The 15,793-nt window shown below is 33.9% G+C and overlaps 1 protein-coding gene across 1 annotated transcript in view; it reads right to left on the minus strand.

Moving 5' to 3' along the window:
• Positions 1-7,984: 7,984 nt before the first annotated feature.
• Positions 7,985-15,793, minus strand: part of APH1B (aph-1 homolog B, gamma-secretase subunit) — a 34,483-nt gene continuing 26,674 nt past the window's right edge. The window contains exons 5-6 of the mRNA XM_051980904.1: positions 13,353-13,480; positions 7,985-11,068 (exon numbers count right to left, since the gene is read on the minus strand). Coding sequence (XP_051836864.1) covers positions 10,901-11,068; positions 13,353-13,480 — 296 coding nt within the window. The 3' untranslated portion in view covers positions 7,985-10,900. The remainder of the gene's footprint in view (positions 11,069-13,352; positions 13,481-15,793) is intronic.

Here is a 15,793-nt window from a genome sequence, read left to right on the forward strand (position 1 = left end):
GCCATAAACTATCAGGTCCACCTTGCTGCCTACTGTTATCAACACTAAAGTTCTGCATATTGGCTCAAAAGAGATAATTACAGATGTACTTTCCTTTGTCCAATCAGATAGCTCATATTTTTGGAGATCTCCTCTGTGCTCAGTGCTGTCATTTTACCCAATTCAAATTCAACATCTAATTACTGGTAAATTGACTGCCTTAGAGAATCACAGAATCTCAGAGTTGGAAAGAATTGTAGTGACTTTTGCACAAAGCTATAACGTTTGCATTGCAGTTTACATACTTGATTTCATTGACCCTACAATGTACTACATTGTACTACAACAGAATTGTCAAATACTGGTCTACAACACTCCTAGTTAGAACTGGATTAAAATATAATTGGGAAATATATAACTAATTAAATAAAAACACAATAGAACATGTATAATGGTAAATATAGTTTTCTAAGAGCAGCTAGGTGGCTCAGTGGATAGAGTGCTGGGTCTGAAGTCAGGAACACTCATCTTTCTGAGTTCAAATCCAGCCTCCAACACTTATCAGCTGTATGATCCTAAGCAAGTCATTTCACCCTATTTGTTTCAGTAAAAATGAGCTGAAGAAGGAAATAGCAAGCCACTCCAGAATCTCTCCCAAGAAAATCCTTTATCAAGAAAATTATTTGAAATGCATAAAATAAATTCACAGGATTACAAAGGAAACCAATTATCTTGAAGTATTGTTATTAAAATATCTTTTAAAAGTAAGTTCATAGATCTTTCTAGAGAATTTTCCTCTTTAATAAGAAATCCTTCCAACTGGAAAAGATGTGGTCCATGTTAGTACCCATAGATTGCCCTAGATTGTGTCTTCCTTGATGTTAATAATCATAGAATTCTTGAAAATGGTTTTGTCATTGATCAAGGACTCTTAAGATAAACATATGCATGAAACACTCCTTGAAGGAAAAAAAAATATAGGCCACCTTTTGTTCTAGAAAATCAAATGCTTTTGCAACAAGTAGAAAACACCAAGGGATCTTGCACTTTGGAACTTTTCAGTCAATAGTGTGATGAAAAAGATTTGATTCTTAGAAGAAAATTGTTCTGTTTGCACATTTTAATTAATGAAATCCTGAAGATGGTAAAGTTAGGCATAGAGTCAGGAAGATTCATATGCATATTCATATGCAAATATGGGCCCACTTACTAGCTGTGTGACCCCAGGCAAATCACTTAAGCCTATTTGTTTCTTCAGCTGTCAAATGAGCTAGAGAAGGAAATGGCAAACCACCCCAGTATCTTTGCCAAGAAAACTCCAAGTGGGGTCACAAAGAGTTATACATGACTGAAATGACTGAACAACAAATCCTGAAAAAGTGATGTAGATTTTTTTATAAAGATTTTATGTAGATTGAGAAAATAGGCTTATTAACTCATGAGTCAGGAGTGATTGTTGCCTCTATTGCTTTTGGGGGAAAATTACCGAGCAGATAGGAGAAAAAAAAAATACAAAAATGTGCCCCTAAGCAAGGGGCATAGTCTCCATTTTATTACCTCAGTTCCTAGGAATTGTCTGTTGGTCAGTCATTTTTTTGGTGTCCAACTCTTTGTGCACCCATATAGGGCTTTCTTAGCAAAGATACTGGAATAGTTTGTCACCTCCTTCTTAAGCTCATTTAAAAAAATCTTTTCCCTCAATTACATGTTAAAATAATTTGTAGCATATGCTTTGTTTTTAAATTTTAAATTCCAAATTCCAATTTTAAGTTTTAAATTCCTTTTGTCCCTTCTCTAGCCCCTCTTTGAGACAATAAGCAATTCAATAAGCAATTGAGACAAATAGGGTTAAAATTTATCTAAATTTGAACTTAAGTCTTCCTAATTCCAGGCCCAGTGACCTATCCCTTTGGGGATAGTGGATTCCAACTTAACACAGTTATTACAAAGCATCACCCCTTCAGGTCAACTGAATGTGGCATAGCTACTGGACAAGGTGTTTCCTTGCTGAAGGAATGGTGAACTAGCTATCAGAGTGATCCAATGATGGGATGCTACACTGGTGTACCAGGCTTAGCTGCCAACAAATTCTGGTATGATCTCCTATCAGTGGACCTTTATTCTCCAATCTTTTGAAGTTCACAAATCCCTATATAAAAAAAAAAGAGATACAAATATTAAGTGACTCTATTCCCAGCATAAATTTACCTGGGAGGCCATGGGCTGACCCAGTGTGAGTAAGGGACCTCCCTCACTCCTACCTCACCTGGCCCTCTGGAGGGACCAGAAAGAGCTGTCTTTCTACTTCAGAACCAGCAAGAAATGAGTGAGTTTTTCTAATTGAGACTTTTGGATGTGCTGTCAATTCTAGCTCAGATACTTTTTTGCCTTTCACTTATTACGTAAGCTACTGGAAACAGGCACAGAAGTCTGAGCATACTTTGAATTAAGAGAGCCAAACTCCACCAATCCACATTATTACAGATTTCTGAAAGCAGGTCCTCAAAGATACAAAGTCTTGGATCTTCATCAACAGGTATCCCTTTTATATTACTGTAAGATATAATGGCACTTTTGTCTACCTAGTTCATAACATAGTCTTGCACATCATAGGCAATTAGTAAATGTTTGCTGAATGAAGGGTTTGAATCATATGTATAGTTTTTCCAGTCCTAATATCCTAAAATCAGCACAAAAGTACTAGTTAGAGCCTTGTCACTGAAATTTCCAAGGGAAAATAAATAGAAAAAGGCAGTATAAGTTCTAAGAGTTGCTACCCAGTAGGCTATGCATCTAATATATGCCAGTGGTGACCTATGAAACTATACTCCCAAGAACAGCTTGCTTAAGTATGAAGAAGCTGTGCCATGTTGACCGCTGGCTAATTGATTATTCAGCCACACTGTAGAGCTTAGTTATGGAGAGACTGTGATTTGTGCCTACCCTCTGAAGTAGTATAGTTATTAAGTTTAAAATATCCTTTTAGTCGATTCTTTAAGCCTTTAAGTCTGTTTCTTCATCTATCAAATAAGCTAGAGAAGGAAATGGCAAACTATCCCAATATCTTTGCCAAGAAAACTCCACTAATATGAACTTCATTTGGATTAAGGAATTCATTTTTTTAGAATGCCTTTGTCATAACTCATCTGGAGTACTTAGCTTCTGGGAATGATGTTTAAGGAGTTGAATAAGCTGGAGAATGTCCAGAGGAAAGCAATTGGGATGGTGAAGAACTTTTGAGTTCATGTCCTATGATAATCAGTTGAAGAGCCTAGGTCAGTTTAGTCTGGAGAGAACTCAGGATATGAGTACTGTCTTGAAGCATTTGAAATGTCACTTTTAAGAGATTCTGGAATTAGGGGAAGCTAGGTGGCACAGTGGATGGAGTACCAGTCCTGAAGTCAGGAGGACCCGAGTTCAAATCTGACCTCAAACATTTAACACTTCCTAGCTGTGTGACCTTGGGCAAGTCACTTAATCCCAATTGCCTCAGGGAAAAAAATTTAAATAAACAATTATAACTGTCCCTGTCTTGAGTAGTAAAGTTCTCCCTTCTTGGATTGCTTCAGAGACTAGAAAGTCACTTATGGAGCACATTATAGGGATTTCTTTCATGCATGAATTGAATTAGATGGTCATTGAGGGTTCTCTCAGCTCCCAAATGTTATGGTTCTAGGAAGGCTAAGCTACTGGAACTCACACCTCCAACTAGATGAGAACAGCCTCAGTGAATGATAGGGTTGGGTTATTTTTTTTTCCTGTTTTTATTTTTGAATAGCAAGAGGAAGAAAGAAAAAAAAATGAGATATAGAAAGAATATAGTGTAGTGGATGGAATCAGAACTGAGTCAGTGTGGTTCACTCAATTCCCACAGTTCTCTTGTTAGCTTTTTCTTCTAAGGTGATACTTTTTTTGGTTCTGCCCCAACTACTTCTACCATTTTTATGAATTTTCAAGGATTCCTCCACTTTAGGACACTCATAATCATCTCTCTTCCTCCCTGATTTAAAATATCCCTGATACTTGTAGGCAGTTCAGTTTTCATAAAAAGGAAATGAACAACAGAATAATGACTTTGTTTCATGTAGAAAGGTCACTTTTGATTAAAAAGTCTTTATTAATAATTAGGAGAGGCCAATTAATCACATTGTTCTTCATTGCTTAGAAGGTACAAAGATGTCGATCCTTCTTATTTCACATCCCTTAAGATTTCCCATATAGGTTTGTTAATTCCACCTACATTTTTGCTGCTATAACAAGTAGGCCTTTTTCCCCATCCCCTACTGCTATAAATTATACAAGGACCTGCACGATTAATGACACCGTTTAGCTCTTCCTTTCATGCATGGCTACCAGGAATCATGAGTCATTGCTTAAAAGTCAGAGAACATGAACAAATGGAGCCATCTATAGGGAAGTCTGGTAGTCACAATTTTCAGGTTAGACTAGCTAGCTTTATTTTCTAAGGCAGAGCTGCTATGATTTTATTTCGACTTTTATTTGCTCCAAAACTGCCTGTGAATATATCACCCCTGACAGCTAAAAAGGATTAGTTTGAACCATTATAAGAAACAGAAACTTTGTAATTCATTCTTTGTTTGTCTCCACTAATTTCTGGTCTCTCCCTAGAAAGAATTAGAATAGGAACTCAAGTGAGAATTTGGAGAACTGGATTTGAATTCTAGTTTTGATACTGACTTGGTAAAGTCATTTAGGATAAGATTTTAGAGCTAGAAAGGCTTCTAGAGGCTAGAATCATTTCACAAATGATAAAACTGTGGCCCAAAGTTAACTGATTTATTTTAAGATTACACAGGTAATAGGGGCAGACAGATGGTACAATTGATAAAGAACTGAATTTGATATCAGGAAGACATCTTTCTGAGTTCAAATCAGACCTTGGACACTGAATAGTGTAACCTTGTTTGACTCAGTTTCCCCATCTATAACATGAGCTGGAAAAGGAAATGGCAAACCATTAAAGCATCTTTGTCAAGAAAATCCCAAATGGGGGTCACGGAGTCAGACATAACTGAAACTAAATAATAACAAAGGTGATATATCAGATTTGAACACAAATACTGGACTCCAAATTAATTTCTCTTTTTACTGTAGCATATCATCTCCCTTTCTTTGCCTTATCTATAAAAAAGAGATAACAAATTATTCAATTCACAGAATGACTGCGAGATAATGATGAAGTTTTTTTGCAGACTCTGAAGTGTTATGTGCAACTGATATTATTTGTCAAAGAGTATTCTATAGCAGCCTACCAAGTTCATTTATAGCGTATCTCTGCCACAGCCCATTTGGAAGAACTTTCTATTCGTAACTTGGGACTGGCATGATATTTCTCATCTGTATATTCTAAATATGAAAACACAGGGAAAAATGTGATCTCCATTCACATGGTAGAAAATGACCTCTCATCATTTTAAGTCAAAGTCATTACTTGTACTGTTGTTCATTCATTTCAAACATTAACTTTTTAATTACCTGCAGTGAAAGCCAAAACTTGCTGATTCCAAGGACAAAGATTTGTGGAGGAGTACAGTAGCATGACAATGTTCAGTCAACTAGTGCCTGCTGTTATAGAAGTTGAGTCTTTATGATAAAGCTAACATCACCAGTATAATCAATGAGCTCATCTGCAGAAACTAGCTTCCTAAGTCACCTATTTGAAGTTCATTATAAATCCAACCTGTGTTTAAGACACTTACCTGATCTCACTGAAGGTAAATGCTAAATATACTAAGATGAAATTCAATATGGTTAAAAATAAAGCTTTTCATTTGGGTTTGGGGAGCTTTTTAAGTATAGAATTGGGGAGCCATGGTTATTTGCCAGTTTATCAGAAAAAGATCTCAATAGCAATTAGTGACATGATTAACTTCAAAAAGCTAGTAAGATCTTTCCTGGAATAAGGAGAGCCCTCTGTGAGCAGCTAAGTGACTCAATAGAGTGCTGGACAGCTTTCTAAGTTCAAATTCGGCTTTAGACACTTACTGGTTGTGTAACTTTGGACAAGTCATTTAACTCATTTGCCTCAATTTCCTCATCTGTAAAATAAGCTGGAGAAGAAAATGGTTAACCACTTCAATATCTTTGCTAAGAAAATCCCAATGGGATCATGAAGAGTGGGACATGACTAAACAAGTACCTAATCATCAGTTTTAGACAGTCCACATCTCCAGAATTATGTTCAATTCTGCAAACCACAATTTAAGAGGGACACTGACAAGACAGATAGCTTTCAGAGAGATAGCTAGAATGATGAAGATACATGAGTCCATTTCATGAGGTTAGTTAAAAGAAGAAAGGATTTTTATTCTGGAGAAGAAAAGACATTATAGCTATCTTCCAGTATTTGAAATAACTAATATTTAAAACTCAGGAAGCAGGAAAAAAAAGCAAAAGGTAGAAGATACAAAAGATGAATTTGTGAGGGAATTAAGCAAACCACACTGACTCCATTTTGTGACTCAGTTGATTTCATCCACCACACTATGTTCCTACTATATCTCATTTTCTCTCTTCCCCATCCTACTCAAAAATAAAAAGACAAGGAAAAAATCCATCAAATTTGCATTCAGTAGGATCTCTCTTGACATCTATGAATATATGCCCGATACTGCAAAAGATGCTAAACATCCAAAGGCAAAATGCAACAGTCCCATCTTAAGGAATTTATGATTGAAATCTACCAGATAATTATTTTGACAATGTATACCCTTACCAGAGCCACTATGAGCTTCAAATTGCAATTTTCCAGAATATCATATAATGACATTTTCACCCTTCATTAAGAGGAGAAATAAACTGTTCAAGGTCATATAATAGTTGTCTCTTCATATCTTGAAGTCACAACTTTGCTGCAGAAGTATTTTCCATGAATTGATATCTCCCTATCTTGCCATGAAGTCAACCCACCTTTTTCAACAGATTTCACTTCCCTTTCCTTATATATAGTTCAAAATTTGATGTATTGCAATCTATACCTCTATTCCCCTTCCATTTGTCCATTGTATTCTGCTACTTCAAGGTAGTCCAACCCCCTCTCCTCCTGTTTAATTCTGGGCATGATCCATTATCCATTTGCACCAAACTCCACAGCAAAAATAACAAATAGGATCTATGCGATGTCAGAGACCCTACTGTATGCAAAGTCAAAATTCATAATGCAAAAAAAAATACACATGGAGAAAACACTTTCAGATACTGAATCCAGAGACAGAAGAAGCTGAAAAATAAAAACTGAAAGTGTCAAACTCAATATTCCTTTGAATTTTCAATGATAAATATTGATACTTGAAAGATGCTGCTACATTTACATAGTGAAACTAAAGTCTGATGTTGCAATTAAATATTAAATAATAGTATAACTTACACAGAAATTTATATATTTTTAATACCAACCCATCATTTTAGAGCATCATTTGCTCTAAAAGCCTAAAATGTATAATTCCTGTCTTTTAATTATGAAAAAATGGATTAGAATATCTCATTAAATAGAAAATATAGAAGTAATAGTTATGAATAAAATGTAGCACCAAAATTGTTAAGAAAAGCAAGTGTGACATATTCTATTTCGGGTTAGAAATGGAAAAAATAAACCAAAAAAAACATGTTTTGGAAGCAACTATGAGGAAAAATGATTATTTCCTGGATATTTATCTTAAATATAAGGAATACCAACTCCCAAGACAAAAATATGAGGTAGCTTTCCTCAGAAGGCAGAAACTACTATTGTATCCTAAAAACTGCCACTCATATTGACATATTCAGTGACAATAATGAAAAATCTGTTTAGAATGAAATAATTTCTTAACCTTTAATCTAGAATCTTCAAGTAAGAGCTCAGGCATGGTGGAGGGTCAGAAGGAATGCTTGTTTATGCTTATCACTTAAGTTGATAGTTAAAAAGATCTAAAAAGAATTTTAGAATGTGAATCTACCACTCAACAAGAACTTATATTTACTTTAAAAAATACCCAAAAAAAAGCCATTTCCTATAGTTTACAGACTTCATAATTTATTTCTTTTGGCAAATTTATAATTTTCAGTTTCCCAAAGAGACATTTACTGTATCTTTATCACCATGACCACAAATGGTCATCACAATCTCCCCATTTAAAACATGCTATAATTTCAAAGACTTTAAAAATAAATATAGATTCTTAAATAAATCTAATTTCTATCACATGCCAATATATCAGAGCACTGCAAGACAGTGTTCACAATTTCAAGGTCATGTTAACTTCATTTTTTTACATGCTACAAAGATCCTGCTTGGGGGACAAACTCTCCATAAGCACCATCTCTTCCCTCAAGCTCCTCAAGGGCTAATAAGGCTTATTATAAATAAACAAAGGCAAAAAAGCCTCTTAATACAAATTCAGCAAAAAGGGAGAACATAATCTCCCTTTTGTGTATTCTTTAGAATCAGGCTAAGTATTAAAACAATCAAATTAATAGATCCTAACTCTTCAGCATATTCTGGCAAAAATGAGAAGGAAAAAAGAACTTGAAAGGGCCCTTTACTAATAGCTATTTTAGAATCACTAGATAATGGAAAATTTTCTAAATGAAATGAACAATGTGTCAAAGTAAAGGATAATTTTCTTCTGCATCATGACTAAGTATTTTTTGCAATAGAGATTTTAAAAAATATTCTAATATTCTAGACTTCCTTACATATTAATAGAGTGCTATTGCTAGAGTATTTCTCATACTCCTGATTTATGCATAGATTTTATTTCTGTATATGTGGATTATGTTTTGAACTCTCCTGTCTAATGAGAATTTTTAAAGGCAAGAAAATGAGATATTCAAGTTGTCCTACTCTATACCCACGGTAAAAACCAGGATTGAAGTGAAGTAAAATAGATAATTCTAAGGGAAATGGCTATAGCTCCTTGCACATCTATCTGAGGTATATTAGGATTTCATTTTCCTCTTCATTCAAAAAAATGAAATGTGCAATTTAAAAAGGACAAAAAATTTACAAAAAAAGTCAAGTTCACACACAAGGCTTAAACCCTCTGGAACTTCGTGTATAATCAGCTCAGGACAATGGTTACAATCTTTTTAAAAGTCTTCATTGATACACTACTTCCCTAAAGTTTAACTAGATTCATCAGTCTGTTAAGTTAGCATTCAGTACTTCTCAGTATTTCACTCTTCTCTTTTGGCTAAAATTCTAGTGCACCCAAAGGATTTGTTGAGTTATCAGCTTAACATGTATATCTATCATGTCCATTGCACACCACACAATCTTCCCTAAAGCAACTGCTGGTTAATAACAGCATGATTTACTGGTTTTTTTTTTCCTGAACAAATGAAGGTAAAAGAAGATTTAAAAGTTGAATAACATTGAGAATATTGCATCTGCTACTCAAAACAAACAAAAACATTAATTTTGAAAAATATACATATCACATAATGCATAAATTTGTTAATTTCAGATATATTTCAATTTTATATTATTCCATGGTCAAAAGGATTATATACTATTTTGGGGAATAAAATACTATTCAGCATTTAATAACATATGAATAAAGTAAAACAGTCAATACTTAGCTGGTTTTCCTAATATTCTCTTTTAACCTTTTATCTACTTTGTTGAACTTTATTCAAGTACACACTATCTGGCTTCTTAAAAAGGACATTCAGAGATAAAATATAATCTGAGCACAGTGAAGCAATTTAAGCTGAAAGCCACAAGAACAACCCAGGAAGAACCTCAAAATAAAAAATGGCTGAAAAATGTTGATGAAATTAAAAAAAAAAATTCCCAATTTCAAATACCTTCCTAGGCAATCTGTTAACTATTAAGACAGATTCTGGTTATAAAAATGTTATCTCTGTTATTTTCTAAACCTATCTGGACTATGTTGAGCATGCTTTAAGTAAGCGAATCCATGGTAAAATTGCTAATATCCTTAAGGATTTTTATTCTAGATTGTACAATATACACAGTAACATCAATATTGTACAATGATCAACTGTGAATAATATCTATTCTCAGCAATAGAATGATCCAAAACAATTCCTTAAGATTTATGATGAAAAATGCTATTCATCTCCAGAGAAAGAACTAATGGGGCAGGTCAAAGGATGTGTTTTTGGTAACTTTCTTTATATCTCATTTTTCTTGTGGCTTAGGTTTCACAACAAGGACTAATATGGAAATATATTTCACAGGACCACGTATGTATAGCATATATCAAATTATTTGCCTTTGTAATTGGAAGAAAAGGAGATATTTCAAACTGAAAAACTTTTAAAAATATTAAAAATTGCTTTTACATGTGATTGGGACAAAATAAATCATTAACAATTTTTAAAAGGATTGGAGTTTTAATTACAAATACATGTGACTTCCCTATACTTCAAAAATAATTTTTAAATCCCCAAAGTCAATTCTGAATGGGAAAAAAACCCTTCAAAAATAGAACAATTAATAAATATCTTATTTTGAGTAAAGAACATTTGGAATTTTATGTCTCATAAGCCATTAACTAACTTAATTAACCTAACCCTAAAAGGGATATGCTTTAATAACACACACAAAAAAGACCACAGAAATTATAGCCCTTTAACTTTTTGTGGATCTATAACTTAAAAGATGCAGGTTCAGCAAGGAATATATTCTTGATGTATTAATTTAACCATACTGAATGTAGAAAGACACAGCTACATATTCCTTTCATATATTTTTGGACTTCTTCCAGGAAGTTATCATTCACATATGCATTTCAGACAGCTGCTGTATAGAAGCCTTATTAGATGAGAATCACGTATTTAGTTAGCATTTTCTTTTCTTCTAAATTCAACAAGAAAAAGAATTTTAGAAAAAGGCACACTTGTGCTTCCTCTAAAAACACAAAAATCTGTTCAGGGAGGTCCCAATTCTCAGATGTTATCTGGCACGCTGGTTAGAAAGAAGGAAGTCCTTGTCTCGGCACAATAGGCATCGTTTCAAATTTCTACAAGAGCCACCAGCAGTGAAGAACGCCCAGGTACCCATGAATAGCATGATAACATATGATGTTGCTAAACTTGCTTTATAATAGGGATTCAGGAAGGTCTGTAGGGAAAGAAAAGTAAATTAGCTGGGGTGATATAAAATTTTATAATAGATGAAAAGATTAAAGACAAACATAAATATATTCAATAGCTCAGCCTTATTTCATCAAATATTTAACTTATATGATGTACAATAAGTATTAAACCAAAAAAGTCTAAAATTAAAAAAGAAAAACAACTGAAAAGGCAAGAAATTGGTTTAACAAAGAGTGAGCTTTGTCTACTATAGAAAATTCAAATGGAGGAAAGTGAAGGAGAATCAATAAATATACATTCCCTAATATGAAAGCGAGAGTTGGAGAAGATACAAATATTGTGAGTCATGTGCCAAATTCATTGAGGAAAATAGGAGTGACTAAGTTTGCAGGCAACAGCTACCAAGATTTTGATTGGGTGGTAGATATTGATTTCATGAACTGTAAAGGAGGAGAAGTAATTGAATGATAAAGGTAGAAAGGAGAACCTAGAAGTGGCAATAAAGAGCAAGGACTATTCCAACTCTTATTCTTCAATAATAGTGAGCCAAGGAAAATGATTGAAGATATACTTAAGAACTGGAAAGGGTTTCTGAGGAAGCTGTGTTATCATGGGAGAGCCAGGTTCAGTAATTGTTAAAAGATGGAATTAGTGGGAGAAGAAAAATTTGGAAGAAGGGAAATGTGTTGCCAATGGAATAGGCATTCCAGCCTGTTGAGTAGAAAGGGGGGGTATTATCTAGTTAGGACTCTTAGAGTGAGAGGGTTGAAGTGGATGGGAAATGGAGTTTAAAATAAGTGGAATATGTTAGGTATAAGCCTCCCAGACAAGACTGGAGATCAGGTATGAAACAAGTAGAGCATAACATGGAATGCACTTGGTCAGATGAGAGGCTGCTTTTCACTTCTCCCCTTTTCTTTGAAGGTTGAAGACTAGGCAAGAGACAAGTACAAGAGAAGAAGAAAGTTGAAAGCAGGATAATAAAGTCTCACTTCCTATTAACTTTCTTCTTCCTTAAGGGGACAGATGTAGCAGAAGATGAATGACACAAGATTCATTTGGAGGTCAGCCTTGCTGCCTTCTCTCAGGAAAGTGTTGAAGGATGACAATGACATAGTAAACAGCCAGCACTGGAAAAAAAAGGCTTGTTTTTCCAGAAACTGAGATAAAGGGGATAGGGATATGCTAACCACTGAAGAGTAAGTTTAGACAGAGAATCAATAGGTAGGAAGAAATCCAACAATAAAGATATGTGATTAGAAAGTGTAAGGTCTCTATTCTCATCACAACCATCAACAGCCCTGTCTTGTTGAAGGAGATACCACTGAATCTTAATGAGGCAGCATCAGCAAATTCCCTCAGGGAAAGCCTGAGCAGGAGGTAATATGTCTTGAGTCTTATGGAAAGCACAAGCAGAGTCTGGCAATCTGTAGCCCAAGGTCTTCAGCAAGCCCAATACTGTTGCTTCCATAATTGTGAGTTCTTAAACAGGTTTCTGTCACTTGCTTTTCCACTTGGATGTAGAAACTTGTTTGGCCCTGGGTTGATTTTTGTTTATTTTCTGATTATTTTGAAGTTTATTTTATTGTTTTTTTTTTGTTATTGCTGTTTCTCAATATTTTGAAAGTTTAGGAAGGGAGATGAGTAAAGAATAAACTACTTAGGCTGTTATTCCATTATCTTCTCAGAGGTCTTTTGTTATTACTATTATTAATAATTGATAATAATAGAATAAAAGTACTTCAAAATCCCAAATTTTTTTGTTCCCTTGTAAAACAGGAATAAATGAATAATTTATATTTAAAGTTAAAATAGGACTCACAAGAAGTATATGATGTTTTTAAAAACTAATTTTTGAGAATAAAGTACGGACAAATGAGAGTCCTTTAATTCTAAGAGAAACCAACTAAATACAAATGAATAGAAAACTAAAGGTTCTAAAACAACCTGAAAAACTACAAAATAAAAAAAATTATGAAAATATATATATGTGTGTGTCTATATATACATATGTATATACATGTGTATGTGTATGTGTATATATATATATATAAATATTGGCTAAGGCAATTGAGGTTAAGTGACTTGCCTAGGTTCACATAAGCTAGGAAGTATTAAGTGTCAGAGGCCAAATTTGAACTCAGGTACTCCTGAGTTCAGGGTTGGTGCTCTATCCACTGTGCCACCTAGCTGCCCCCTTATATATTTTTTAAAGTCCTATTTCTAAATGTCATTTCCTTCTTTAAGCACATGAAGAAGTATGTAGTTCTAGAGAGTGGCTATAGTATGAACATATAAACTGGACTCACCAGACCTGACACCAGCAGATGACTCACAACGACCACGATCAGTGCCCACCAGTTTTTAGTCTCACATGCATCGAAAAACACAACTCCCCAGAAGACATGAAGCAAAACCATAACTAGAGTCATGAAAGCTGAAAGATAGTGAATATTAATGAACAGTCATATAAAGGATATTAAAATTAGGATATAAAAATTCTGAGTGAATTGCTCTTTCAATGTAGATGTTTTGGGGCTATCATTCTGCTTATTACTCACAACAGAAATATGTAGGCATTTATCTATCAGTAAATACCATAACATGCTATATAGACAATATGTAAGAAAGAAATGGATGTAATTTTTGCTTTATGATAATTATGTTTCAATAAATGGACTGAACAAAGTTGCAGCTTCACATCGTGTGTGTGTGTGTGTGTGTGTGTGTGTGTGTGTATTAAATAAATGACAAATCCAAGAGTTAAAAGCAATTTCCTTAAATGGTTCAAGAATACTGTTTGTCTTGAATCCAATTATATCCTTCTCTATTTGCTCTGTCTGCAAGAAATAAAAAGTTGTTTATACTTATAAACAACATCTTATACCCTATATATCCAATAGCCTCAAAATTGATACAAGGTCCAAAGTAATACCACAAAAAAATTTCATGAGAAAACAGATCAGATACCTTTACAGTTGTGGCTAAGGGATGAATTCTTAAACATATAGAATAGTGGTTTGAAAGCACAGAAGAGATAATTTTGATTGAAATTAAAAAGCATTAATAATAATGCATTAAACATATCTGATAAAAGTCTGATATTGAAGAGATCTAATATATAAAGCTAAATGCCATTCCCTAATAGATAAGTGGTCAAAGGATATGAATAATTTTTTAAAAATTGTAAATAATTAACCATATGAACATATTCTTTAAACCATTAATATTAGGAATGTAAGTCAAAACAAAACCTCCCATCCAACAAATTGTCAAAAATAACCAAAAAAATTGGGAAGAGTTAAATTTAGAGCGTATAAAAAAATAAGCACAAAAAATGTATAACTGACAGAGCTATGAGTTAGTACAAACATTCTGGAAAACAATCATATCCTATGATAAGCAACTATTCCCAAGGAAATCAATGATAAAGGTCTCATATATATCAAAATATTTTTAGGAGCAAAGAACTGCAAACAAAGTAGATATTTATCAAGTGGAACTAGACTCAACAAATTGTGGTACACAAAGGTAATGGAATATTCTTGTGCTTTAAGAAAAGATAAATATAGAGAATCATGGGATGACATATGTTTGGTGCAAAGTAAGCAGAAAGAGGAAAACAATATAGACATGACGACTATATTAATGTTTAAAAAAACAACAACAATATAAAATGGGTGCCATGGAATTATTATGGCCACTATTGGCCTCCAAAAAGAGATATAACTTCTTTCCTTCCCTATTTAAAAGAACTGGAAAACTTTGGATATAGAGCTATCCATATAATGTTAAAACTTGGCTGATGTTTGATTAGTCTTACTCATTTTTTCTTTTCTTTTATTCTTTGTTATAAAGAATGGACTTCTAGGGGAGAGTTAGTAAATTAATGCTAAATATGGGTTATATACATGTATGTGTGTGTATGTGTGTGTGTATATATATAATTAAAATACAAAAATAAAAAAAATATGATTTTTAATGAATCACACCACTAAACTGAAATTTCTCCATTAAGCTTTTGAACAAAGACAAATGAAAAAATACTAAAATAAGGAAAGATAACAATCATTGAGGAGGATATAGTAACTGTGATACTATGAATGCAACAGGTATGTGAAGGACATAGCAGCTAAGAAATAAGGTTAAATTGCTGTTGATGATGTGTCTGGTCCAGCAGCAAAACTACCTTATGCCATATCAAGCAGTCCAGGAGGGTGGAAGGCCTATTTCTATTCACAGAAAGGAATAGAAGGATGCCTCTACACATGATCCTTTTAGTTACCAATGGTGAAAGCCACATTTGTCACCATGTTCTACCACCACTGTCATGAAATAAAAACTGAACCTTCAGTTTTGTGTCACTGCAAATGGCAAAGGAAGGCAGATGGGGATTGTTACTGATAAGGAAGAAGAGACAGGACTATTACTCTGGCCAATACCAAAGCCCTAACTCCTCAATATGACTGTGATAAGGGAGTGGTAATGAAGTGGACATATGCTACCAAACACTACTACCAAAGACTACATGCCTCCCTCAATACATAGTCCTTAATGCCATCCTCTGTTCCATCTCCTCTCAAAGACTCTTACTGAGATAGGTCTAATTGCTTCCTTCTTACCCTCTGATTACTTTATCACTGAACTTCCTCTCTCTTTTTCAACTCTTTATTAATTTATCACATACTCAAGTGATCCTTTGCCTATGGATAACAAATTCTGACCTCCCACTTTCTTAATCCCTGTGATT

Source organism: Antechinus flavipes, chromosome 2 (genome assembly GCF_016432865.1).
Source record: "Antechinus flavipes isolate AdamAnt ecotype Samford, QLD, Australia chromosome 2, AdamAnt_v2, whole genome shotgun sequence".
Lineage (NCBI taxonomy): Eukaryota > Metazoa > Chordata > Mammalia > Dasyuromorphia > Dasyuridae > Antechinus > Antechinus flavipes.